General features: G+C 38.2%; 1 protein-coding gene across 5 annotated transcripts in view; it reads right to left on the bottom strand.

The window, feature by feature from the left end:
- Positions 1 to 27,838, bottom strand: part of ATG10 (autophagy related 10) — an 87,854-nt gene that overhangs the window by 10,796 nt on the left and 49,220 nt on the right. For all 5 annotated transcript variants that reach the window (XR_008574742.1, XM_054810803.1, XM_054810804.1 and 2 more), the window contains exons 4-5: positions 22,914 to 23,040; positions 15,134 to 15,231 (exon numbers count right to left, since the gene is read on the bottom strand). Coding sequence is in view for 4 of the 5 variants with exons in the window: in XM_054810803.1 (XP_054666778.1) it covers positions 15,134 to 15,231; positions 22,914 to 23,040 (225 nt within the window). In the remaining variant the exon portion in view is untranslated. The remainder of the gene's footprint in view (positions 1 to 15,133; positions 15,232 to 22,913; positions 23,041 to 27,838) is intronic.

The raw sequence follows: 27,838 nt of genomic DNA, 5'->3' as shown, positions 1-27,838 counted from the left end.
CTTTTACTTCAAGAAAGATTTGTAAGGATGTTCTGTACCCATTTTGTAGTTGTTAACTCCTCCCATACAAAACCATGCAAGAGATGGATGGATGAAAGATGTGAAATGTTTCACTGGGTAGTTTGAAAATGAATGTACTTTTGTTTAGGAGTGCTACACAAGATTGAACGTGACAGAGCACTGGCAACGCAACAGCTTAGTATTTGTTAGCTGCACAACTATAACCAGTGTGCACACGTGCTGAGCTGCCTTGGTTGTGAGGTTAAACTGGAGAGCTTAAACCTCTTTCATTGAGGTTTATGTTACAAAGTGTGCCTGAGCCCTCGGGAACAACAAAAAAATGAATGCTACAGGCTCCCAGAGGACTGAAAAACATTTCAATTGAGCAGCAGCTTTTTCTATGTGGTGTGAGAAGGCCTCTTCCCATAAGGTCCATCAGGGATGTGAAGGCTTGATGAACCATCCTTCACCTGTCCTGTCATCATTTACTAATGAAATTGGCCTGTCCCTCACAGGGTCATCAAGAGTTAAGATGTAAAAAACTAACTTCATTCCCTCTCCTGTGCAGTGCCTATAGCACAGTGAAATGTTAAGATGTGAATCTGAACGGTGGCAAAGAGTGGGTAGCTCCCAAGTACAAGTATAATTAAGTCTAAAACTTCGTCAGATTGGATTATGTCATTTTATCAAGCAGTGCGTGTAGGAAATACTATCCACGCCAGATTTAAATTAAAAATAAACATGACTTCAGGTAACGGGTAATTGCCTGTAGGTATCAGTACTGTACTCTGCTCTTTCCCAGCCAGCAGGTATTTTGTTGTCAGTACATCTCTTGTAACAGCACCATTTATTTTCTCTGTCACAACTGGAGCTCTTCCAGTAGTAATGGCTTCTATTTTCTCCAGTGCTACATTAAACTGCCTTCGAGCATCCATCATAACGTTTACGGTCTCTCTATTTATGATAGTGCAAGGGATTTGTGCCTGTAACTGCCTCTTCCCTGATCCAGTTTGCATGATGTTGCTTTGCAAAAATAAATTCGTGGAGTGGTGTCACAACTTTCATGCAGGGTACTACCACCAAACACCATAGCCAGGACCAGTTCTCTTCAGACATTTTCCCAGCTGTGTTCACAACCCCACTCATCAGGTCAGAAGAAGGCAGGATACACAAAACATGTCCCTCATAATCTTTTCCATTTAGGGAAATGGAAATAGTGATGCAATGAATAAAGAAGTTGCATGCTCTTCCCTTTTCACTGATTTTTAACCACACTTACTGAAACAAATGCCTGTTTTTAAGTAAAAAAGTAAAAATCCTTCACAGAAGATTATGATACTCTAAGTATTTTATGTTCTTGAATTCACAGTCTATCATCTTTTTCATTCCTTATTTTTATATACATCAGTAATAGCCTGCTTGTTAATAAAATCTAACTCTACTCGATCAGAAAGAAAGTAATAAAATTTTGCTCTTCAGATTGACAGCATGCCCCACAACCAGAACAGTATCTGTGCACATGTGGACCTTAAACTGTGTTGAACTTGAGGCTAAAGGGATTGCTTTATGCTTAAATTACACATGTGCTCAAGTTCGGGTGTAAAAAGTGAGTAACATTTTTATGAATGAGGGCTAGTGAAACTGAGGCCTTTGCATTAGTATGTGCACATTGTGTTTACACGGACCAGTAATAGTGCTTGCAAAAGCAACGGGACAGCAACAGCTGTCACAAGAAAAACGTTCCAAACTTTTCTCTCTGCCCTTGTCCTCACAGAAGATTTTCCTCTAATAATGGAATTACTGTGACAGAAACTCTATTACTATGGAATCACTATGTTGCAGACGCCACTTTAAGGAACTGTAATTACGCAGAGAACTTTTATCATCCTGATAGAAGTTATAGATTATAGTAATAAAGCCGTTGTTAGAGTACTAACTGTATAGGGCTTCTCCATCCTACTGACACAGGCCACAACATTTCTATTAATGCAGCCATTTCATAAAAATAATGCCTTAGTAATAGTAATTGGTTACAGAGAAATTATAATTTAAAAAAATTTCAGACAGAGCAAAATGGCTGTTGAAAGAAATGTGCTTGCTGTAATAGCTATCAACTCCAAAAAAATCATTTATCCTAGTGGGCATGGGATACAGTTTATTACCTGGGACAGGTGACATATTTATCATCACCTTGGTTTCAATTTACAGGCAGAAGCCAAGTCATCCTACTGATATAACTGAGGAAAGTTTCTGTAACTTTGCCATAAAACCCAGAGAAGCACTCCCACTGCTAAGCCCGCTGAAGATGAAACAACCTACTTCTGTCTGTAACGGGTGCTGAAGAATGACTATGAAAGTGCAACTACCGCTGTTCTCCTGCATTTTCTTAGACAATCAAAATAAATCTGCAATGGTACTGAGCAAGGGAAAACTTGAAGGGACCCTGATGAGGCAAAGAAGTGCAAACTACACCAAAAAAGCAAATTTCTGTCATTACTGATCCTGTTTTTGGAGGAGAAGGCTGCGGAGGGATTTTGATTTATGCCCAAGTTGTTCTTCGCAGACGAGCAGTTGCAATTGCCCTTATGATTTCATACATCTGCTCCCTGTGTATTTTGAGAGACATACCAACTAACTTCAGTGACAAGTTTTTATTAATACTTTTACTACTTCTAACCCCCACACAGCCAACTAAGCTGGATCCTATCCTTCTTTCATCAAATATGAAGTCCAAGCTGAAGAGGTAATTAATCAAATGGCTAAGTTTTTCTAAGGAAAATGGAGTTGCTTTGGCAGATCCTACAACACAAACACATGAGGACACTTAACGCAGCCAGAATATCTATAAGATGAACCACACCTACCTGCTATTTCAAATCCATCATGGCCACGAAGGTGGAAATGCAGGTTCTGAAGAAACAAACACTTGATGGCACAAACTGCTCTTTTCATGAAGTATGTCTCAAAACCCTACTAATGTCATTAAGCCTGGCTGATCACAGCCTGAATGCCGCCTCTTGACTACCGCCTGCAACAAAACCGTCTTCTCCTTCGGACAGAGCTCTGACCACCATGCTCCATGCACACATCACTGCTATACAGTTAACTTACTGCTACTTACGTTGACAGCTGCAGCTTCTGCTGAATGTGACAGCTGAATATGCCTACAGTTCGATGCCACAAAAACATCAATCTTGCTTTTCTATTTTTAAAGCTATATCACAACTACCAGGGTGCATCCAAAACTTGAATAATACCTCCATCCACGACCTCTGAAGACAGCTTTACTTCTCTTGTACAACGCACAGTGCAAGTTAGAAAGTCACAGACAAAGCCAGTGTGCCAGAAGTGAATTGTTTTCAAGGGTGGCAGATGGAAATGGGTTTATATCAGAAGTTTTACTTTACTTTACATCTTTAGGCCCTTCCTGGTTTAGGTGTATTCAAAAGATAAATATATTCTCCACATAGGGATTTCTATAACTAGGACAATGATAACAACAGAGAAGGCTGCCATAAGATCTGATGTGCATATGCACTTTTTCTGCAGAGCTAACTTCTTATTGTAATACTTGATACAACAGAATACAAACTATAAGAACTATATGACCAAAACCTATTCCATATTTCATCCCCAGAATCAGTTTATCTGCCTGATTTTAGATTATTTACAGTTTTAAGGGGGTGGTGATCCTTTTTTATAATTTATAATTTTACTATTTTTTTAAAAATTGAATAGCTAAAACAATATCCTTGAAAGGCATACCTAAGAGGTAATGCAGGACTAACACAACATTAATCAAGAATAGACAACACTGCTGATATTTATATATTTATATTAAAATATATATATTTATATAAAATATATTTATATATTTATACATTTATATAAAAATTAGTTTTATATATTTATATGTTTAAATATATAGAATAAGGTTTGAATTATTAATTTTAAGAACAAGAGGAATCAAAGCACTAGGTGATGCTCAGACAAAACCATGTTTTTAAAGCTTAAACTTCTCACACGCATGTAACTTGCATTTAGGATGCTTTAAGAAAACTTTATAGTTAAAATTGGAAGGACCATAGTTACATTGTCAAGAAATGGCATCTCAGCCATTTTCCTAAGAAAATAAACAGATGATTCTTCTTCCATGCTTGCCAAAATAAGATTAATTCAGTTGTCACCATTTTAGTTATGTAGCATATAGTCTTAATTAATTACTATTTAAAATCTGTTCTTAAGTTAAGAGATTCATCTAAGGTGCAAAACTGAAAGAAACAACAAGCTGTGGAAGTATGGAAAGGATAGTGGAGACAGATTTCCTACCCTGATTAAAAAACGGTAAGAAAAAAAAATCCAAACTGGCATTTGACAAATGTGTCCCAAAAGGGTTCATTTTATAATCCCAGGAATTCCTGGACAAAAAGATATTGGGAAGAGAGATTCCTAAGACTTTTGAGTTTGAAATACCATAACCAGCAAATGAGGTAGCATATATTCCTACCTCCTCTTCACAGTTTTATCAAGAAGGTAGTATGACTGATAGCTATAACAGACAGGGGAAGGACGAGTACCACAAGGTGATGAATGGAAAGCAAATTTCTGCTGCAGCAGAGCAGCAGAACACTAATTGAACTATATCAAATATAAGGAGGCAATGACGTGTCCGTAGAAGTGTGACTCAACCCTCGTTTTGAGTTCAGGCCAAGGGAAGACTTTCTTTGTTCATCATCTCTCCCTGTAGCAGCAGATGTCTGTGCTCCCCTCCTCCAGTCAAGGCATCTCATGTTACCCATCATTTGAAGTAACATTTGTTGGACCAAGTACTCCGAATCACTATTGAAACTGAATATCCAAAGTTCTTGGACAGACAGGGTAGGACTGACAATATTCCTGGTAATTCTCCTCATGATAGATTCCATATAATGCTACAAACTTTTTACTACCTAAAAGTCAGTTCTGTCGCAAGTTTGCCCAAGGTACTTACGGATCTCTATAGACAGTATGGTGGAGCCAGAGGTTTGAACACAGATTAGCAACCACCAGAACAGCGATTGCTGGCACAACAAAGGTGGGCAACAGAAAACAGCACAAGGACACTGAAACCGCTTCCTGCAAGGCTCAAGTGCTGTCTCAGGACTGTAGCTTAATGCTTTGATGAAAGTGGTATTTGGAGTTTTAGAAAAGGCTTTGATCACATCAGCATCTCAGTCAACACAGGACTGAAATGCCAAGCTCTCTTCTGAGAGCACAGAAGAGCTACAGGTTGTGGAAGCTTGAATCCACCGTTTCTACAGGAGCCATAGCTCCCACTCTGCAGGGGGATTTTGGGTGGTCTCTCTCCTTATTCTTGAATCAGGCTGCTATGCAGTCAGAAATACAATATACAAAAAGAGGAGTCAAAAAGGGACTCCAGTTGACTTTTGACATCAAGGACTCTCAGCTGGCTTCGTGAGCCTTGGAGACTGTATACAGCTTCACCCACAAGTCTGACCATGTGGAGTAAATAGATCTCCTTGGGAGAGTTCACCTTCTGTTTTGAACCTCAGACTGCCTTAAAAATGTACGAAGTGCCTGACTGGATTGGACCAATGGTCCATCTAGCAATGCATCCTGTCTCCAATAGCAGCAGCTGGAATGGCTGTTTTGGGAGAACACAGGTCTGGCCTCTTCCTGTGGTTCACTCCCCTTCCACTGCTCCAGCATGTCTGCTGTATTAAGGATAACGGAGGACTCATTCCTGCCTGGTAATTTTACATCCATTTATGGACAACTGGTCTCATGAATTTGTCTAAATGCTTTTGAACTGCTGATACCATCTGCTTTCACAACTTGAGAGCACAGGTGCTTAGACATAAATTGCTTTCTGTTAACATGGATACCTAACTTCCATTTAAATAGCACATATACTGCTTTTTTATTTAAAAAAAAAGAAAAATCTGCCAAAAAGCTTGACCAAAAGCCCTTGCTGCAGAAAACAAAAAGGGAAACTGTTGTAAAGTTTTCAACACCTTGTGACCATACCAGTTGCCTGTTAAATGGAGCTGAATGTGTTATATATAATATCCACTTCTTTCATATCGTGTAATCAATGCTGTTGTGTATTTTAGAATTTCTCACAAAAAAAGTTCAATAAGGGGAAATGTTCAGTAACCAGCTTCATTCTAGTAGTGAATTGTTAGAGGTCACGGCAGGGGGAAGACAGATGAGCAACCCACCTCAGCCTAGAAGGAGAAATGCCAGATCAGGGACGGAACATGCTCTTACAACTTCCCTCTGCTTGGGAAGCTCTGTGGGAGCAAAGCCACTGCTAGATAAATTATCTGTAAATGCAATGTGTAGCACTGAAACAGTTTTTCTACAGAAGTAGAAAAGAATCAAGAGAATCAATACTATCACATTGTAATTAATTCAATTAATTACATATCTGTGTGGAAAATATTATTGAATCTTCATTTCAGAATACCTGATCAACTCAAGTAACAATAGGACCAGGACTTGAAAGTCTGTCCTGAATTGTGCCCCAGAAATTGGCAAGAATCCTCCTACTGCTTTTTATCTCTAAATGTAAATTATCCATTAAGCCTCTGTATTTATTCTACATAATTTAGTATTAGTCCACTATTTGGTCTTTTCCTCTTTTGAAATTAGTCAGACTAGGTTTATGTCCATGAAGTCTTACTGGGAAAAGCATGATTAAATTGTAGGGCAGCTACACATTACTAACTAAAACTTACTTGCTAGCTTGTACAATACTACCACTTGGTTTGAACCACAGAAGTTCAATACATCACAGAAGATTTTAGCTGGAAATAAATATCCTCCCAGCTTTCCCATTCTTAGATTTTTCCCTTTGAAACAGCTTTCCAGTCTACACTGGTAAGACTCCCTTTCCTCAGGAAGTTGTACTAATAATTTTCCAAAAATATTAGCAGGGGATCCATAGCAACTGGTGATATGACTCAAAATTATTTAAGAGCAATCTTAGCAACCTTCTGTTAAGATATACTGTGTACAGCCTCTCCCACTTAGCAAAATCCCACAATATGGCAAGAAGGATTCATATGTCTAAGAATAGCTACCTACACACATTTTTCAAGATGACTGAGCCATAATGATTTAAATCCTCCCTACCACAGTTTCAGCAAGATGTGCCTCTACAACACTATATCAATGTGTTCTGTTCAGAGTTTTGCATCTTTCTCCTTTTTTTTAAATCACACCATTAACATCCCTGACATTTTAGAAATAATGTTTATTGATTTTTCTGTTAACACTGCTATAAATTAAGTGATGTAATGGCCAGGATTATTGAAGTAGTATAAATAATACGTGCTGTTATTTTGGTAGTTTATGTTTGGTTGGCTACTTTTTATATGACAGAATGGACATATAACAGAGATGACAGTACAACTACCTGCTAAGTATCAAATGACAGAAGAAAACCACCTCATTTGGATGAAATTGAGATATAAACGTTGAGGGAAAAAAACAGACATAGGAGAATTTCTTATCACTTACTATTCTGAAACTTAAGATCAATACTTTGTGGGACAGAGCTGCTAACTCACCCCTTTTTGCAGAAGTGCACATTTACTAAAATGGAAAGTTTTATTCATTGTAGATGAGGACTCAGAAAAGGGTTGAATAGTCCACACCTGATGATGCATGAACAGTGCAGAAGGAAACCAGCAGAATCGCCTTCAGTCCTCATGACTAGCATGGGCATCAACAGTCCACACTTTTTATTTCAAGGTGAGCCCATATTTAAAAACTTATTCAAGGTTACAGAGCAGCAGGAACACGCCAAAGGAAAAATAAACTTGGAAGGAAAGTGTATTTGCAGAGATCCCTATTCATAAGTTAGACCATTAGGTTTATTTTTTCTGCAGTGCCATGAAGAAGAGGATCATGAAAAAGAGGTTTTATCAGAAGACAGAGTGGCAGAACACCACAATCAATGCAACCACAGGAAACTTCTCGTTCTTAAGAATCCAGAAGGTTTTTGCACTCTTCTGGAAGCAGAATTCCAGACCAGCAGAAGACTTGAGTTAATATAATGCCAAGGCTTAGATTTGCACTGTCCTGACAAACTGCTGCATTTACAGTCAGTATCTGAATGTCTTTTTCTGGAGCGACAGCAATGCACTAAACAAGCAAAATGCTGATTTATTGTTGGCAAATCCAGAACCAAGGTATGACACATGAAATGTGCCCACTCCTGTGGCTGGGGGGAGCGCCCTGCCCACACACCTCTAAGTCACAGTTCGGTAACAGAAGTAACTGCATCTGAACAGTTTTGGTTAAAAAGGGCAGGAGGGGAGGGATGTACGGACACATGTGCTTGCTCTGTAACTTCCATAATCCTTCAGAGTCCTGACTCAAGATTAGTTTTTGAAACTATTTCTGCAGGACCTTCAAGTCACCAAGCTTTCATTCTTGTTTTATTGGGTAGTTTTTCAACTGCTGAGCCTCCTGTAATAATGCAATTTAATTTCTATCCTTGGATGTTTGATTTTACATTCCATCATCACTAAGCATTGATTAAGCCTTAGCACATATACTTGGTTGTGTTTATGACACTGCTTTTTTCAGGGGAAGGTCAGGCTTTATGACAACATCACACTGTTAAAATTTTTGGTGATACTTTGTACTGACTATGATCAGGTACATTAATCGGCTTTTAAAATTCTCTTGCTCGTTTGCTTCCATGCAGGAAAAGAAAAAAAAAAAGACATGGATTTGCACGAGTGACAAGAATCAAAAATGGACTTGGGCACCTATGTTCAAGGGCTTGTATCTAAAATTCATAAAATTATTACTCAGCTTCATCGTTGCCTTAGAAATGCACATTTCTCAGAGTGTTGTCTCTCACTCCACAGGAAAAAAACCACACATTTCTGTCCTTGGGCATGTGCATAAACAACTACATCTTGAAAAAATTACCACTTTATGGCTTGCGCCCTGATATGACTCTCAGAGTATGTCTGCAACAGCAATGCAGGTAGCCCGTAGGCATTCACACAGCATGCCCACCAAAGCAGGTCTGGCACAAACATATCCAAAAGAAAGATGAGAATGCACTTACACCTCCTCTTTACACCACAAGCAAGTACAGAGCTCACCTGAGACACAAGAGACCTAGATTCAAATTTCTTTTCTGTGTGACTTAGAGTAAATCTCTTGACTTCGTAGGAGAGCAGTTCACCATTGATCTACGCGGCATTCTGAAGCAGGAATGCTTCACTTCCCCCTGTTGCAGTAGTTCTACTTTGTATACACTTTTATAAATACCCATCAGGGCAAAGAAAGAATGGAAAATTAATAGTGTCTTTGCCCATTTTTTTCAATCTGATAAATATTCTACTATTAAATTTCAGAAGGTGGCTGGGAAACAAATGGGTCGCAGTTTACCTTCTAATAGAAGACTGCATACATCACCAATCCAGTACCATCTCACATTCTCTGCAGAAAACAATAACTCAACTGCATGTGGAGACTACACTATTGTCTTGGTCCTTGATGCAGGTACTTCAAAACAGGTTTGGAGCACCCAGCCACACAAGGATGAAAATTAATGTACTGTCAATGCCTACCCCATACCCATTCTAACAAAAAAGGGCTTCAGTCTTGAAGACTGTCATCTCAGCAACTCTTCACAGACAACTAGTTATCTTATAGAAAAATGTAGACATGGATCACTAAGACAGCTGAGCATCTCTGTTCAGTGCTTTATTTATATTTTTAAATAGTTCAATTATTATTTGAAATTTTGGCCATTAGACATACATTAAAATTTTCAAAGCAGCTTTACTGCTGCATGCAATAATGCATATAGCTTATATGGAAGTGTGTATATAGTATCTGGTGAAGTTATTATGCTCTTAAACCTTCATGATTACCAGGCTGTAATTTTGAAAAGCAGTTTTCTAAAATTAGAGGAGAAAATCTGATATTCTCAGGTACTTATGGCCTCTGTATTTCCAGCTTCCACAGCAAAGACCTAATACCACACAGTCTGACGACAGAAGTTCTGGCTATAACCATATAGTCACCTTCTGCTGCTTCACATCTCCCATTCACGTTGGGAGAGATTTCCAAAATTATAAAAGGTAAAATGTAGCCTTTACAGGTTAACTAAACTTTAGTTATCCTTGGTTTTTAAAGTCCTGGTTGTTAAATCATGCACTACCATGTGGTAAAATATGTTCACCTTTATAATCAGGAAGATTTCTCCTTTGTTTCATTTCCATTCCTTACTCTGATCTTTGTTTTTGAACCTTTTTCCTATCCTTGTGTTTTTTTCTTTACACGTTGCCTCATCGCTTAGCATTTGACCATGGCACTTTTGGACTGCTGCCAACCTCACTAAGCCTCTGCTATATCATAGCTGGATTTTAATGTGGTGGATCTGCTGTTCAGTTACACAAAGAAGGGCCATTATATGTGAGCTGTTTCACGCAATGCCACTACGTATTCACCGAAAACTGTACTGGACTCCTCTGCTGAATATCGGAGTACGCATGAGAGGAGTGCTTGTCTCCCTTGCTGCCATCCATTACCATGATGACTTACTTCATCATTCTTTTGTCTAGACTTTTCTTCCCATTTACTGCAACTTTCTTTTAGACAGATACATTTGCCTGAGTTTTTGGAGAACGTGTCTTTGTTTTGTTTTCCACTATTAACTGAAATCTCTCCAGAACCCTTAGTGTTATTTTTACCTTCATCCTATTTGCAACCTCTATCAGTTTGACATATCTTTTTCTCTCCCCCCCACCCTCTTCCAAACATCTAGATCTCTTATTTGCTCTTACGGCTGATATATAACTGGCTTAGTAAGTACTTTTAAAAAGCTATGCGGTCAGGTGAAACACCGAGGCTGGCAGCAGAGGGGCCTGGAAGGTTACCCAGCGTGGTGGTATGGGGGAAGCTGAACAGGAAAATCCAGCCGAGGAAAGCTCGGTTTGTCTGCAGTCAGGAAAGGCTACAAAGACTTGGAAGGGAGCTTCTTGTAAAGGGTACATTTTAGCATCCATTAATTCAAAACGGTGAAGAGATATTATTTTGTGTAGAATGTGTGGAGAGAAATAACTAATACAGGAGAGTCTCAAAAGCACTCGCCGAGTTACAAGTAAACTATTCAGGATAGGGGCATGCAATGTCTGCAATTCCCTATCTGACTCTTTGTAAAAAGAAGCTAAAATCACACTTGGCAATGGTGCTGAAATGCAACAGTAATCCATAAATACTCCTTAATTTTCCTGTCATTGCAGAATTAAGCTACTTCCAGCTCACACAGATCTTACCAGGTGTGCTAAATTGATGTCATTATAAGCCATCAGGAAATACCCACAGAGACCTGTAGCAACATTTAGAAGTTTTGTTAAACAGCTGTGTGTTATAATTGATTTGTCTTATTTAAAACAGCTAAAGCAAGTTATCACCGGATGTAGAAAAGGGATGACTGAAGACTCCAGGGAGATTTAACTCACAAGAAAGCCAATCATAGGAACTTCATTTGAGCATTCTAAGATTACTACTAGAGGAAGTGCAATTAAATCATCACCATTTATCAATTATCATTATAAAATACTATGCAACCTTATCATATTAATTTATTTATGAGAAGGTAACTAGTTGACTTCTGCTTTTTGCCATAAAAATAATCTAGTCAGTAAAAATATTTGAAGATGCTTTCTCTGAAAATAAGCATGATTTTCTGCAATAATCAAATGTAACCAAAAAAGTTCAAATTTTACCTAAAATTCGGTTTTGGCAATATAATTGCCAAAAAGCTAAACTCTTTAGAGCTTAGGCAATGTCTCAGTTCCTTATCTCAGATATATTTTATCATAGGGAGTATAAGTCAAAATATAGTTGTATCAAAAATGTGCACAGGCATGGCACCCACATTTCATAAAATACATGGAATATAAGTCCAAAATGATTAGTGTAAGATCCTGGATCTGGGAGAAAAAAAAGAAGTATGACTTTCTTTTCCTAATCTGCTAACTATTGAATCAAAGTGCAAAATCGGCCCCAGTTAAAAGTTAAGTAACATTATGCATGGACAGCAGTAAGCTCATTTTTTCCTCCCAATGGTGGATTGCTTGTAGAATTTAAAATTTCTATCTGTTTTGGACCAAAATCCTAAACCTTTTTTCTCTGCTATTCATGTGTACTGAGAGTTCAAGCCTGATTTGGTGAGTTTGCCCAGTGACTTGCATTGTATGATCTGTGTCCCTGCAGGCAAAGCCTAACCCACATAACAAAATGGGTCAGCAGAAAAGCAGAAAGGGAAGATAAAACTCTGTATTTCAATTCAGAACCCTGATTCATTTGAGGGGGGAGAATATTCTTTTTCTTGCAGACTTAACTCTTGTTTTGATCTGAGCCTTGCAGGCTAGTGCTTACAGTATGTTGTTATTGTCCTTCATAACTCCTTTGAGAATACTCTGATTTTTACTGCTGTTTTTTATTTGGACTGGCATATGCATCTCTGAGTTTACAAGGGTAAGTGTTTGTTGCACCAGTGGTTGCTGGCACCGAAAATATGACAGTGTTCACACTAATTGTACTGGTGTCTTCCTCTGCTCTGGTTCAGCTCCCGAGATGTTCACTTCCACAAACCATGCATTCCTTTGTCCTCTTATCACCTGACTGAATGACCATAAGCAAAAGCACCCTCACTGCCTGGTGCCTTTCTGCTTTCATCTAAAATTAAAACTGTAGACCTCTTAAAGCTGCTTTCCCGGAGGCTCTCTCTTGCAGCCATGTGGGAAAGCACATTTCCAACCCAGGAATGCAGCTGGGGCCCTTGGACCAAGTTCAATACTGATGTAAAGCAGGCTAACCTCACTGAAGTCAGTGGAATTCAACAGCCTTGAGCCACAGTACACAGTCTTCAGGGAGAAGGCGTACATACAAATGGCATAGGAAAAAAAGTAAATTAATTCCAAATTATGTAGCAGGATTGCTGGAGCATCTTAACTTCTCTGGCTTCTGCTATCTGCCAGCAGTTCCACTATTGTGCTATCACCTGAGGTACAGTCTATATTACTCTAGGATAAACAGTTTAAATTCATTTATAAGCTCTTTATTTAACGGAAAGTCACCCTTATGTTATGTTCAATAGTATTTTGCTGCTATAACTTTGCTAAGTTCTCCAAAATGTTTTTCCTTACATCTTAGTTTGTGTTTGTCACTGGACTCACATTGGCTGAACCACCTCTGAGAGCTGTCACAGAGACAACAGGTTTAGCACTCCACACAATCTACCACTCACAAACCTGTTTCTGCAAGCCTTTGTGTGTATGTATCTCTAGTTATCGGATGCAGGGCAGTTTTACTTTACTCCTCCCTATGAGGCAAAAATAATCCCTAGGTCAGAGTGACCTAGTTTTCCTTTTGGCTTCCGCCACTCTGATTTTATGCATTCCAAACATATCGTTTATGTTTTTTTGTTTATGATTTATTACCTTTACAGAGCTGTAGGTTCTTGCAGTGCTTTGCAGATGAATAGGAAGAGGCTGCGCTTTCTACAGAGGAGCTTGAACGTGGCTTCAGGCCACAGTATAATGTGAGTGTAGAGGAGGCACACCCACCTCTGGAGTGCACATAGTAGATTCTCCCGTACATTTTTGCAGGTGGAAATATAAACTATCCACAAGTCAGAACAGCTCAGCTGGGAAATACCAGAGATGTCAGCCCTAAAGGATACCTAGCATCTGACTGCGGGGTTACTGGTCTCTATCTACTAGGAATGCAAGAAGGTGGATGCAGTAAAGGCAAACTTAATTCAATCCTCTGCCTCTCTATGCAGGAACAGTCATGATTTAGCTACAAATCTTAAACTTCAGCTATAAATCATAAAAGTTTACTGAAAAATCTCAACTGCAATACTTTTTTGTGGAGAAAATCAGTTATCTGCTACCATGTTATATAATTTTATTAAAACCTAATTTTCTCATCTTCATTCTGCAGTAGACAAGTCAGGTAATTAATAGTTTATTTAAAAGTGTGTATTACGACAATGTACAAACTCACAACTGGAATTCAGACATGGACAGCAAACACCAGAAAACCAATGTCTGTTAGGTTCTCAGGGAGCTATTATAATATAAATAATAGTCTCTGGGTGCAAAAAACATGAATGTTGCTTGTGTTTCCATGATTGAGTACCATCTACAAATAGGTATCCTGTAATTAAATTGTATTAGTTGAATTAAGGAAACACCTGTAGAGCTCTGTTGAGGTTACATCCCTGTTGTGCCAGCTTCTGTGACAAGAGACCTGTGTACCTGGAAACAGCTAAAATCAAAAAGTCAAGGAAGAAAAGGGAAGGAAGAAAGGACACATTAGTATCTTTGATGATAAAAAATTGACACCCAGAGAGTCTCTATTCTTTGTCCAAACTAGCACCGGAGGCCTGGAGCCAAGGGAAGAAATCAGAGCAACCAACTCAGCTCTGAACCCTATTTCTCTCTTCCTTGAACAAGCATGAATGTTTTCAAGAGAGCCATCATCACAGGTCTGGGAATGGTTGCTGAAATGATCTGGTGATTTTAAAACCACTTTAAATAAAAGTGATTTGAATAGCTCTAAAAGAAGGCAGTGATATTACAGTTTACTAATCTGCTTCCTCTTGTAAAACATGGCACTCATTAACTACTGATTCTTAAGGACATTAGTTGGCAACAACTTATTATATGACTGAGAGACCAATTTTCCCTCCTTCAATCCTAAGGATTGCAAGTCTATTTAAAATTGAAAATTACACAGTCTTTTTTGGTAATTTGATTAATAGACAATCTGTGAAATATTAAACTAATATATTTTACTCACATAAATAAGTCTGCTTTTGTATTTACCCAAATCCAGAAATTTACTCAGAAATCACCTGAAGTTTTCAGGATTGGCTTTGGAAAAGTATTTTAAATGAGAGATACTGTCACATTAAGCCTTACATGGTGAACACCTTTGAAATCTAATACAAACTATTGTTGCTCAGCACAGCCTCAGTTAGACTTTTACATATTTTACTTATGTCCAGGAGAGGAATAAGGCCACTGAGGATTCAGGCATATATTGCACTCATCAAGGTTGTAAATGACAAGTGGTTTCTCACCTGCTGTGTAATAGTGTCCCAGGGCCCCTCCAGCAGACGAGCCTGGTAGCATGCATGAACACTTCTCCATATTTCATCCAGAGTTAAAGGTCTTCCATCTGCGAGGGGAGGGAACAACCACCCACAGTCAAGGCTCTTAAGCATGCTATATCTTTACTACTGAATAGCAAAATTAAATCTGAAAATACTGATTATCTGGAAGGAGATGGAAAAAATAACTGCAAACCATGGCTGAGCCCCTTCTAGCCCCATAAAACTCCAAAACAGCACTGCTCAAATCCTGACTGAAGGTGCAAATAAAACTATCCTAAATTATCTTTTCAGCTTTATTCTCTGTTACCTGAGAGTAACAACTTACTGTTCTGGTTGTAAGGTGTGAAGTTAAACTAATTTTGTAAAACAATGCTTGGATAAGATAAATATAAAACCACAAAGTAGTATCAAGAACAGTTATCTCAGGTAAATACACACAATTCTTAGCAAGAGAGTGGAAAAAATCCAAGGAACAAAATTCTGCAGACAAAAGTTTACTGCATTTTTGTAACCTACACGCTCATAATTTTGTTTTGAGCTGCATTAATATATAGCATTGTTGCATCAAGTTTTTAGTTGTGATGCTAGAATTATGCCAAGATATTAGTGTCAACCAGTTAGAAAATAAGCATGTCAATTTTTCCTGAATATTTGTTTTTGGCAAATAGCAATAGAATATTTTGATATACTTTCAATAAGTAGCTTCATCTTGGCATTTATTAGGTGTCAGAAACCATTATCCTGTGACAAATAGTTTTATTCTACTGACATTTTCATGTCTGTAAAATGAACAAGATTTATTCACCCAATTAACATTTGAATGCCATGTTTAGATATAAGTTAAAACCAGCTGCCTACAGCCTCTGTTTTCTCTTATTTTCTGCACATATTGATAAAAAGGCACCAAGTTCTGAACTTACGTAAGTACCATACAGCAGAAGCATGTGGCAAATAAAGTATCTGAAGGAATAATAGCCCACACACTAGCTATACCAAGCCATCCTCATGAACGTGAGACTTGTTAGACCACTGTCTTATGATGGCAGATACCAGAGCTGTGCTAGAGATGGTCTAACATTTACTAAGAAATTTGTTACAAGAGTGTAAGTTAACTTTAGAAGGATGTATTTATGCTCAGATGTATGTATCTGGGTGCAGGTAATACGAGATGCCAGGCATACATGCAATTTTGTGTTTTCTATTCAACCTGCAAAGACAATGCAGAGAAGAGTCCAAATGTAAAATCCAGAATACACGTTCTACTGCAAAATTTGATTTGCCACTCTAGATTTTGTTCTGTAGACCCTTCTTTTTATCTGTGAATATGTATAGTAACACTTGAGCAAATTCAGATCGTACACACGGAATGGATTACTCCCACTCTAACTGTTAATCTGAATTACAGAAACTATCAAGTATTGTTGAATCGTATTATAGTTAAAATTGAGTTTGTCTTTACTTTTTTATTATTTATATATGAGAAGGAGTATATCTTCCATTGTATTTCAGTATAGATTTATTTTCATTTCACGGAAAAAAACAAATACGTCCAAACTGAAAGTAAGTTTCACTTTGCATCATAGTGAGATCACAGACAGTAAAATAATTAAACAGTTAATATAGAGTAACTGCAGTGTTTCACATAAAAACAAAAAACTGATCTGGGCATTCTGATTATGCACTTATATATTGAAATATGCTTGGATTTAAATTTCCCTACATTTTGAATTTTCTGCACTATTTTAATATATTTCACTAAGCTTTAAATGAGTTTGAATTAAGTGTGACTTTTAAACTGAGTAAGCTTTTATACATGCTCCCAAGTATTGTCTTCCTGTAAATTCTGACTAGTTCACTAGATGAGAGGCCAGATGCAGCAGGAAAAAGTAAGTTATCAATACTTAAAATGGATGTGAGGTTCAGCTAAATAGTTGGGAACTGCCAAGACCCTTGCAAAAGGAGAGGGGGTGGATGGGCAGTTTCCTCATCCTCTTTTGTAGGATGAAGACCTGAAAGTCTATTGAAAGAGGTATAAAATAAAATAAAATAAAATAATAACACAACACTAAGATCTGGAAATGACTGATAGAAGGATCCATTTCAGGTAATCTGGCTGAAGCTGTGTTTTATACTAAAGACCTCCTCAGTTTGCGTGGTCATCTGTTTAGGATGATATAACTGAAACCATTTTATTTGCAAGCTCCCAGATTTGCACAAAACACACATCTGTATTCTTCGGGCACTTTTAGAGCCCTTTTTCCAGGGCTGCCAGCATTCACATGTTTAGCAGCCCTGTTACACATTCTTGCAACCCACTGAGACCTCAAATATCCAGCTGGGCTGACAGCGCAGCCTGTAATTGTTGCTGCTAGCAACAAGGGGCCACTGTGGCACCTGCTGAGCCAAGCAGCCGCTCTGCTTCTTGCCTCATTCTTTCCTGTGATGGTACTGAACTCAGAAAAGTTCAGCCAGAAAAAGAAGGCAACAGCAGCATCGAGCCAAGAGAAGCTGCAGGAGAGGGAGGTAGAGGCTTCAGATTCACGCAGCAGTACGTTTACTCATCATCCACCCGCGACGACACAGCTCCCAAGTCTTATCCCAAGTCTAGCTGGGAGCGGGTGTGCAGACAGAAGTGGAAGTTTGTGGTTATAGGTACATTTTGTATAATTCAGCTAATTAAATAATTACACAGAGTGAAAGGAAATAGCTGCTTGTGGGTCATGCCAGATTTACCGTACCTTTATCTGAAGCTCCATGCCTGTCATGACACCAGTCTGGCACAAGACACATCATCAGCTCATCAGTACTATCACAGGCTCTGCGAAATACAGGCTCTTACACAATCAACCTACCCAGCAAGAAAGGCCAAAAGAGCCTGGGAAGTAACCAAGATTTTTGTTGAGAGAAAGAAGATAAAGGATGGGAGTCAAGAGCTCCTAAGTACGGGTTCTGTCTCTGCCATTTACTAACTCGAATCAATCAGTTCATCTGCCCTAACAGCCAGGCAAGAACACCTACAGCCTTTCTATCACAAACTCAGATTTTTTATTATTTAAACCGTTTAGACTATGACCAACTTTTCTGAGAAAAGCTTCTGGATGGTCCACTTGGGGTTAACTCATTTACATCACCACAAATAAGAAATAGTTAAAAAGCAGATGGCTGAGTGCCCCCTCACAGCAGCAAGGTATGGCGTTAAGACGACACATGAGCTGCAGCTCCCAGATGACTTGGCACCTTAATTTCTGCAAAGAGCAGGAATTCTTTAGGCATACAAATTTCACGTATATTTTCAGAGAAAATTTTCAGGCTTCCCAAGTTGCTGTATTCTGTTTTCTTGAGATTTACTGAGGGCTTTTAAAAATTTCTTCCATTTCTAATTATTAAAGGTTATTTGACACTTTTGGTGAAATGGTGCACAAATTATTTTTAGCCTTCATTCTGGTATACTTTCCAAAGAAATATTAGGTTTTGCCACTCTTAAGAAACCATTGCCACAAAGAAAAAACACCCTTACAACTTAGGAGAATATCTGATTATACCAATTATATTTACATCCAAAGCCATGATAAAACCAGTTCATATGGGACATGGCCTTAAGAGGAGCTATTTTTCTGAGAAATGACATAGTGGTTACGTGCTTGTGAGTTCAGGGAGTAAGCCTGTATTCCGGAAAGCGCATCAGTCAGGCCCAGTATGGTTATGAATACAGAAAGTCATGCCTTCAGGGTTGGAGGAAGTTACATTATCTTACAAAATCCTTCTCTCTAACCACTGATTAGCATGGTTTTTATTGCCAGGGATCTACCTATATGTCAGAGAGCTAGACGTATTTTGAGTAGGTCAACTTGAAGATCCCACTCCTTCTCTCTTTTCTAGAGGAGTTAGGCTGCAGTCCGTGCTGAGTCCCATTAGTCCTGCTCTTTCTTGTCAGTGCTTAGCCAGCATTCGTGATCCTTCCTCTACCTTTGTAGGCAAAATAGCAAAAAAGTGTGAGACAAAATGTTATTTTCTTGACAGGCAGGTTGATTCCAGAATGATGCCCGTGTCCACCTGTGACTGTGTTGCTGCTACCTCACTGTTGGTGCAAGAGGTTTCTGAATGTATGGCTTCAGATGATGGCAGTTCAGGAAAAGTTCCTTGACATCTTAAAGACTAAGAACAGAGGAAAATACTCTGCCGATTAAAGAAAGCTTACTGGACCTAGCCCAGCCCATCTGGCTGATGCTAGCATTGAAGGGGAAGGCTAATTGCCTATACCATCTGTCTCTAAGAAGGCTAATTGCTGACATCAGATATCAGCAGGGGTTTCTGCATTTCTTCAGCTACCTATTTGGTAATCTCAGAAGCCAGAGAAAGAAAGAGGGGTTCCCATTTCTGAAAGGTATGGCATGCATAAGACTGATTTTGGAGAAATGACATCTAGTTCTCTGAGAGTCTGAGGTACTGAGAACCACTGCCTTGAGCTCCTGACAGACTGGGACTTCAGTAGGTCTGAATTTAGGAATATATGCTATGTGGGAACTATCACAAGGTGGTGAAAATTTTTATTACATATATATGTATATGTAGCCTAAAAATATCTTCTTGTATCCTATAATGTTCCCAAACATCTTCCCAGACAGAGTCATCACACTTAATCGTTATTTTCAGGTGAAGTATTTGTCCTTACCCAGAACAAGATCTTCCCTGTAAATCTATCCCTGGAGACTAACTACCAAAAAGCTTAGAATGTTTTAGTTCTGTTGCAATTAAAATTTCAGACCCTTACCTTGCACTACCTTACATATCAAACTTCTCACCAAAAAAAGAGGTCTAAAGATGAATTCCAGAAAATAAATTATTTCATGCAATTTAGACAGCAGCAAGGATAAGGGTACAATGCAACTTTTGTCCTTCTACAGGAAGAACTGACCTATAATGTTTGAGCACAATCGCTAGCAGAGAGGAGTGAAAACCGGATGCCCTCACTGACACAAGCTCCGGAAGATGCCAACTGCGATGAATATGAAAGGAAAATCTCCCCAGCAACTCTTTTGGAAACCTTTTTCCTAGGAGGGAGTGCAAGAGACCAAGTGGTCAGTGAAAACTGGACTTACATACGGTGGGAGAAAGGCAGGATTTAATTGTTCTAGGAAGGTTTTTAACGAGTCTCTTTGGAAGAGCGCAGATTTGGACAGGCTGGCACCAGTTGCTATTATAACATACAAAGTGAGGAAGTGAATATTGCAAAACAAGCAAAACTACTTAGTCAGGTTGAACAGAAGAATTATTATTTCCTAGGCAGGCCTCGAGGTGTAATGGCCACTTAACACACTGCCAGAGAGGAAGCAGAGCTTTGAACTCAAACTCTGTGCCCTGCTGCTGGGGAAGGCAAGACAGGGCAGGGCTGTGGAAACACTGGAAGGATTATAGCTCACCTTCACCTCCTGCAGCAAGTTCTAATTAACATGAGGATCAGTATGGACAAGATTCAAGGGAAACCATTAACAGTTCAGAAGAGACTTGTGAGGAATCAATTCTGTTACTTAATCTACAAATAATGGTAGGAATTTAGACTGGAAAATTGATGTAGGTCTCAGAAGATTCTTCCCCAATTACTTCAGATGAGGAAAGCAGCGAATATTACTAGTTCCCTGAGAAACAAGGTGAAGAACCTATCACATGAAGACTATTACCTCAAAGGAAAAATATCTTGGGGCATTAACTAGTTTTTTCCTTATAGCAGGTTCAGGACAAGACAAAAGATACTTTGTTCAGATATCAAGTGATCATGAGTGACTGTCATCTGCACGTTCCTGAAAACTCCATGTTGGGACCTTCAGACAGCATGGCACAGGCGGGCAAATAACTTGCAGGGATGACAGAATTTTTCATTTTCAAAACTAAGCTATCCATAATTAAAATCAGAGAATACTAGCTGAAAACATTGTAGGAAAAGTACTTATTGCCAGCAGTTTGTATCCTTCTCTCTTCAAGACCCAGAGAATGTTAAACGTTAAATACTGAAGAGAACCCAGGTGACTTTAGGAATTATCTTTAAAAAAGTCCTTGTTTTCCATCATGAGAGATTCCCAAGAAGCGTTTAAAAACATAATTGTACTTGTAGGAACAATTGCAGTTTTGTACTGCAAGGGGAGCTGTTGGCACATAATACTACGACTGTGCATTAGATCATCCACTAGCTCCTGTAATATCCACTTCCAGCTATAAGGAGTCATGTTTCAACACCTCCGATTCCCTGATGCTGACAAGCTAAACAACTTGTTTTGTCTCTGGGAGCTCTTCTCTGGTGATTAACTGCTTATGGTGAATACTAATTATATGAAAGTACAGTACAGTAGAAATAGCATCCTATTTCCTCTACCTGCAGCGTCTCCATCCTCTTCTGTAGAGACAGTACACTATTAATTCAGCTAAAACCAAGAAGATGACATTTTTCAGGACCACAAATAGGTTAATCTGTCTCTTGCAGCAAAACTTTATCTTCCCGTCTGCACAGTAAGTTTAGAGGCAAAACACTGCACATTTGGAAATGCCTGTAATAATTCTAGAAATAAATTTGCAGCAGGATGTGTGCAAATGAGTTCTGTTGGTAGTAAAGGCAGAGCAATGTCCCCAATTCCCCACATCCCAGTTTGAAAATTTACCCCAAATTATCCATTCCTGAAACTGCACCTCAGACTAAAATCTTTCCACCAGGGAGTCTATGTGAATTTGTTCTTCAATTTTAAATCTAAAGTGCCTTTTAAAACGCTAACACTGCAAAATTAGAAACCATTAAACAATATAAGGCAGAGAGTGATTAAATCTACCAAACACATTCAAAGCAGCTTAAGCTACTTTTTAATTAAAAAGGAAAAGATATCACTGGCAACATTCAGACATCTTTATCTAGATAAAGTTAGGAGATTATTCAAAACACAAAAGATGCTGATGCTACCATGCAGGAGACTGAAATGTCTTGAAGATTTCAATCCCTCTGTCCTAGGTAGACAATCTTTGGGCACAGAGGAACAGAGCACAGCCAGTGCTGCAGTGTGATCACTCTATGTTTGCTGATTAAATAAGTGACACTAACAGTGGCCTTGGAGGGAGGCTGTGTGTTCCTCCTTCCTTCCTGACAGGATGGTGAGTGAAATCACACTGGCTATAGCAACTGAGTAATGGGTAACAAGATGTACATATCAGGGTGGAAAGAAGATCAGTTAGTGTTTCAAGAGCCAATTTTAACAGACAGAAAAAGGCAATACCTTATCAGTATTATTTTACTTTTTTTAAGCAGCAAATTTAAATGGAAAACAGCATATACTTTTAGAGGTACATTTAGACCCCAGCCTTGCAGCTCAAATTCAGGCTCCAAAGAAGACGACATGGTTCTGCTGAAGCACTGCAATTATGTCCACTTATTTTGTAGCCAAATTCAAACCTCTAGCTTTAAGTTTTTGTATTCATTTAACAAAAAGAACAAGAAAAACGACCAGCAGTTTTAGTCAACCGCAGGCAAGATGCCAGGAGCCAAAGATCAGCCTCCTTCAGGCTGAGATGATATCATCTACTCCAAGGTCCTGAAGCTCTGTATTCGGAGTATTACAAAATGTACTGGTAAACAGCCTCATCTCTTACTTTCTTATTATTTGTGATCATTACTCTGTTCCTCAATGTAATACAAAACCTATGTTTTTAACACCTACTGCATCCAACATATTTTTATTCTTTCCTTTGTTCAACAGAAGATTTGTCTTACCTAAAAAGCATGCCCTGAAATAAAGCACAGGTACTTGGTAGCTGCTGGAGTACAAGACATGATATTCATAGCGAATCACTTCTGCTGCTGCACAAACTCCAGCTACTTGAGAATCATCCAAAGACTCCTGAAACAACAAACATGAACACAGTAATACATCAACTTTTGTATTTGTATCAAGGGAAAAGTAATTACTACTATTGTAATAAATTCAATAAATATACAGAACAGAAATAAAGGCAATCACCTCTTTCACAGCACTACTCATTTGAATTCCCCATGGAAGTTTTCAATACTAGCAAGAAAATCACTAAAGTCCAAAACCTACAAAGACATCTTACAGACTTACTTCCACAAACTGTGAACTATGTGTAAGCATTTGTAGAACTGAGGTCTTTCTATGTGCAGGCTGCTTTTGTAGGCAAAAGACAAAAGCTCTCTAAAATATTTACGGCACAATAACTGGTACAATAAGGTGACTACAGCTGCCTATCTCCTCATTACCTTTAGTACAGACCATTTTAAAAGTGTATCCTTAAATAATCTAATTTTGCTTGCCAAAAGACAGATCAAATATACCCATCAAAAATTCTCTATTTGCTTTAAAGGTTTTTTGCCAGAGGTCGTTTTTGCTAATAATACCTCTAAAGCTGAGACAATTTTTCCTGTTAAGGTATATTTCAGGTGTAAAGTAACTAAAGTTTATTGTAGATTTGAAATAAATAAGAAGAGGTGGAACTTAGTGCATTGAGATATACCCCAGTTGCAGCATAAATTTCCTAACATTTCAAATTAATATTCAAACAGTGCTGAGTGCCCCGTTGTTCTGACATTTTTAAAAATTGTTGATACTCAACATCTCTGAAAATGGAACCATTAAATTAATAATGCCATTAAGATTAACTGTTAGAACAAACTTTGGAAGAAGACACTATGGGTGTAGACTTGTTCACTTTTCAAACCCCCAAATTTACATGCATGAACTAAGCAACCATAATGCCCCACAGGTTGGGTGTGCATTTCACAACTTCACTATTGCCAAGCAACTGTGAATACTGGCTTACTGTCTTTGTCCAAGCAAAATAAAAAAGACTGAACCGAAAAAAAGAACCAACATACTTCGAACATCATGCTGGTTTAACACACAAGAAATTTAAAGCTATTTTGCATTTTTATCTTATATCCGTAACTCAACTCAGCCGCGAATCAATCTATGAGGAGATATAAGAACTGATAAACTGTAACAGTAATGACACATAAAATACTTTCAATTATTTTTTTTTTCTTTGACAGATCACATAAAAGTGATTTCCCCCAAATTTAGTGTATTAGACAACCAGATACTGCTGAGGCACATGGATACAAGACACACAAGTGGAGAGTCCAGACCTTGGAAAACTACACTACAAGGTACTGTAAATACATTTTTGGACATTAAATGAGAAAATCATTGATGCTCACACAACAGAAGGTTTCTAGGAAATTCTGGACGGCTGTAGGAATGGCTTATCAGGAAACAGGTATCTAAAGCACTGAAAGAGAACATTAAATAAAGTTCTCTCTTTGTTAACCTAGTTTTAATAACTGTATGTGAAAGGATACTAAAGACAATATGCCAGAAGGGACAATGATGATTACTCTATCTGACTTATTGGGCCAGGTAAAGTTAGTATGCTATGCCCAGTTCCCATGTAAATGTGTAACAGACTAAGAAGGCAAGTTCTTTTCCTCCTCACACATCATACCCTGTGATCAGATGTGAAATACAGATTTTAAAAAATCTCAAGGAAAACAGAAAATTCTTCTCTACAGTAAGCTGAACTTGCTTTAGAATTGATCCATTTTCAATGCTTTAGTGAGAATAGTACAAGAAAGAACAGCAGCAGCATGTGGTAAAAGAAAACAAAAACAACTACAGACTGGCTTTCAAGTTTGTAGGGGTGGGAAAGAAAAAGAGTCTGTATTCAGAACTGAAACTACATTAAAATTTACAAAAGCCGTTTGGATCAACCTCCTGGCATCACAATCTTACTGCTTTACAGACATTAATGTTTCATCAGATACTATGGCCTTGCCTATTGCTTAGTCACAAGCTTACCTTGCCCCAAAAAAATACCTCTCCTGGAAACGGCAAGACTCCCCGTTGATGGCAAGACTACTTGTTCATGTTAATTAATTAAATACTATTGTTCTAGAAAAAAGTTGTGTGTATACACATACTTCTCTCTTCTGCTTTCTGTGTATAAGGGTAAAATGACTGTATAACCTCACATAAATACTGATATCTAATTTGTGATGATCTTAAACTGAGTGATAAAGAAGCCATATTTTTTATTACTTCCAAATACTTAGAAAAAGAAGTTAATACTCACTCAAAAATGAAACACTCAAACCTGTCTACCCTTAGGGAAAACATGCTTTATAAAAACCCTACTTACTATCTCAGAAAGTCATAAATTAAGTTAGGAAGAACTTCATCATTATGAATTCAACCTACTGGGTTAGCACGGATTTCAGCTGGTAAGCAACTTCTATCTTCATTTTCTGGATTAGGAAAAGAAAAGCAAAGGAGAGACTTCTAATTTCACTGTTCCCTGAGATGGCCACTGAGAAATCTTAAGAATTTCTGCCATTACCAGACAGACATTAGACTGAAGTACTTCTATTACTTCCAGAGAAAGGTGATTTTACCCAGAAGTGGCCTTCCCAGAAGATGCAGATAGTTTGATGGCAGGAGAGGCAGCAGAGAAGGGAAGAAGGCAGCTTTAATGCTTTATTCTTTTGAAGAGCAGAATATTATTGGACACATTTATTTTACATTATCCTGGATTTTTTTTGACTGATAGTTTAGGCAGTTTCTGAAATCAAGCATTCAGCTGAATGCAAAGCTGAAAGCTTTGAAACTGACATTCTTCTGCTCTGTAACAAGATGGACTTTGGGCTACTACAAAGTTTCTACACTTTCTCAAAATAAGTTTCTGATACTCAGATCTCTTTTTCTGCTGTTTCTAGTGACAAGTGGGCGCATTGTATTTGTGATCTGCATACAAAGGCAGATAGCTGAATCCTTCTTACGGCTACCTATAATCCCCTTTCCTTTCGGTAAACAGCAGTTTCAAGACTTCTTACATAAAAAGATACAGCAGTGATGCGTAATCCTGTACTTTACAGTCTCTGTAAGTACGACGCACAGTATTTATGCAGCGAAAATACACTTTGGAGCCTAAAAGTTTTGATGGTATCTCTCTAGCTGATGAGATGAACTTTGCTGATGAGATGAATAAAATGAGTACAGTCATTTTAGGCGATCTTTGGAACATCTAAAAATCTATGCATGGCTGAATAAAGCCATGGAGCCTCAGAGAGTTTTATATCAGCCCAAAAGAAGAGATTTATTTTTTACTCTTTAACCAACTACTGATAAAACCATAAATATAAAACACAGGTGTAACTTATAAAAAAACCTCCACAGAATTTTATTTTTATCTATGTCACATGATAGCCTACTTAAATTTTTTTTCAATTGTTCTACTTTCCTTTTTTATGTATACTGTTGTTCTATCTCTCTTTGAGCTAATGTTGAATTTAAGTTACTGTAACAGACAACATTGAAAGCAATTTTAACTTCGGAAGATTTTGTAACTGCTGCAAAACATTCATACATGTACACACATCACAAAACAAATTCGTAATTTTGCTTAGATCTTGTAAAGACAAAAAACCCATACCTGCGTTAAAAAAAAGGGGAGGGTGAGACCATAAAAATGCTATGAAATAATATGATTTCTTGATTTTTTTGTTTCTGCTTTGCAAATTTGCTTCCATGCTTGCCATGCTTCAAGTTAAAACTGTGAATCCAGAACTCACTCACTGTTTCCTAAACAAATTGGGAAGCTGTCATCAGGAAGCATTTGCCTCTCTATTGCGTTCACGTTAAAACATCTCATGCTATCATAATGGACCACGGAGCAGATGTTTAAAAGCAATATATGTATTAGAAAAAAAGATAAGCAGCAACTACCTAATTAATTATATTAGTTCCATGATAAATGAATTATCACTAAATTTAATTGATATAAAATTGTTCTCAACCTTTAAGTATCCCCTAAACAAATTAAGATGATTTGTTTGGCATTTTTAAAATGCTAAGTATTTTAAATCAATAGATAAGAAATGTCATTCTGAAGAAAAATAACATTATCTGTACTACTGTTTTTCCTCCTGATGAAGAGGGCAAGTTAAAAACCCGGGGTAACAAGTTAATTAGACAGCATGAGAGAGTTCATAGTGTGTTTTGATACTCTTTAGTAGTAACTGTGCTCAGCAGACTGAAGAGCAGCAGGAAGGTATGGGTTAAGGCAGGTCACCTTTGGAGGGAGGGCTCCAAAGGAAAGGGAAGGGACAGGGAAGGGACACACAGGGTACGCTGGGAAAGCAACAGAATTACCTGATAAAAAAGGGATTTTTCTCTGCTGACACCAAACATTTCCCTCTCTCCACCTCACCCGCAGAGACTGGCTGAGCCAGCCTTCTTTACTCAGCCCAAATTCCCTTTGAAATGCAGAAGCAGGCCCTAATGCCCTTTTTTGGGGAAAAATCTAAGAGAAGTGGTTTAAAGAACAGCAGGCACATTTCTCCTGGATCTTGAGTCACTGTTGCCTTTCTCCCAATTCCCATGTTCCTCATCTCTTTTCTTGCTGTCCTGACCTCTATTTCCTTCTGCTGCAGGCCATCCTCCTGGGAAATTCTCCTGCAGGAGCGGGGCAGGATTGGGCTACAAGCAGGAAAGGGAGGAAGAGGTGACGCAGGCACAGTTACTGGTACTGCTAGTTTCGTTGCGGGGGGGGGAAGGAGATGCAATCCAGATTAGTAAGCAAATCTGATTTCATTGCTTGGAATACATTTACACTTAATTTCATTTCAGC

Source organism: Grus americana, chromosome Z, assembly GCF_028858705.1.
Source record: "Grus americana isolate bGruAme1 chromosome Z, bGruAme1.mat, whole genome shotgun sequence".
NCBI classification, from domain to species: domain Eukaryota; kingdom Metazoa; phylum Chordata; class Aves; order Gruiformes; family Gruidae; genus Grus; species Grus americana.
The sequence above is the reverse complement of the archived record's forward strand: the minus strand, read 5'-3'. Positions and strand labels throughout refer to the sequence as shown.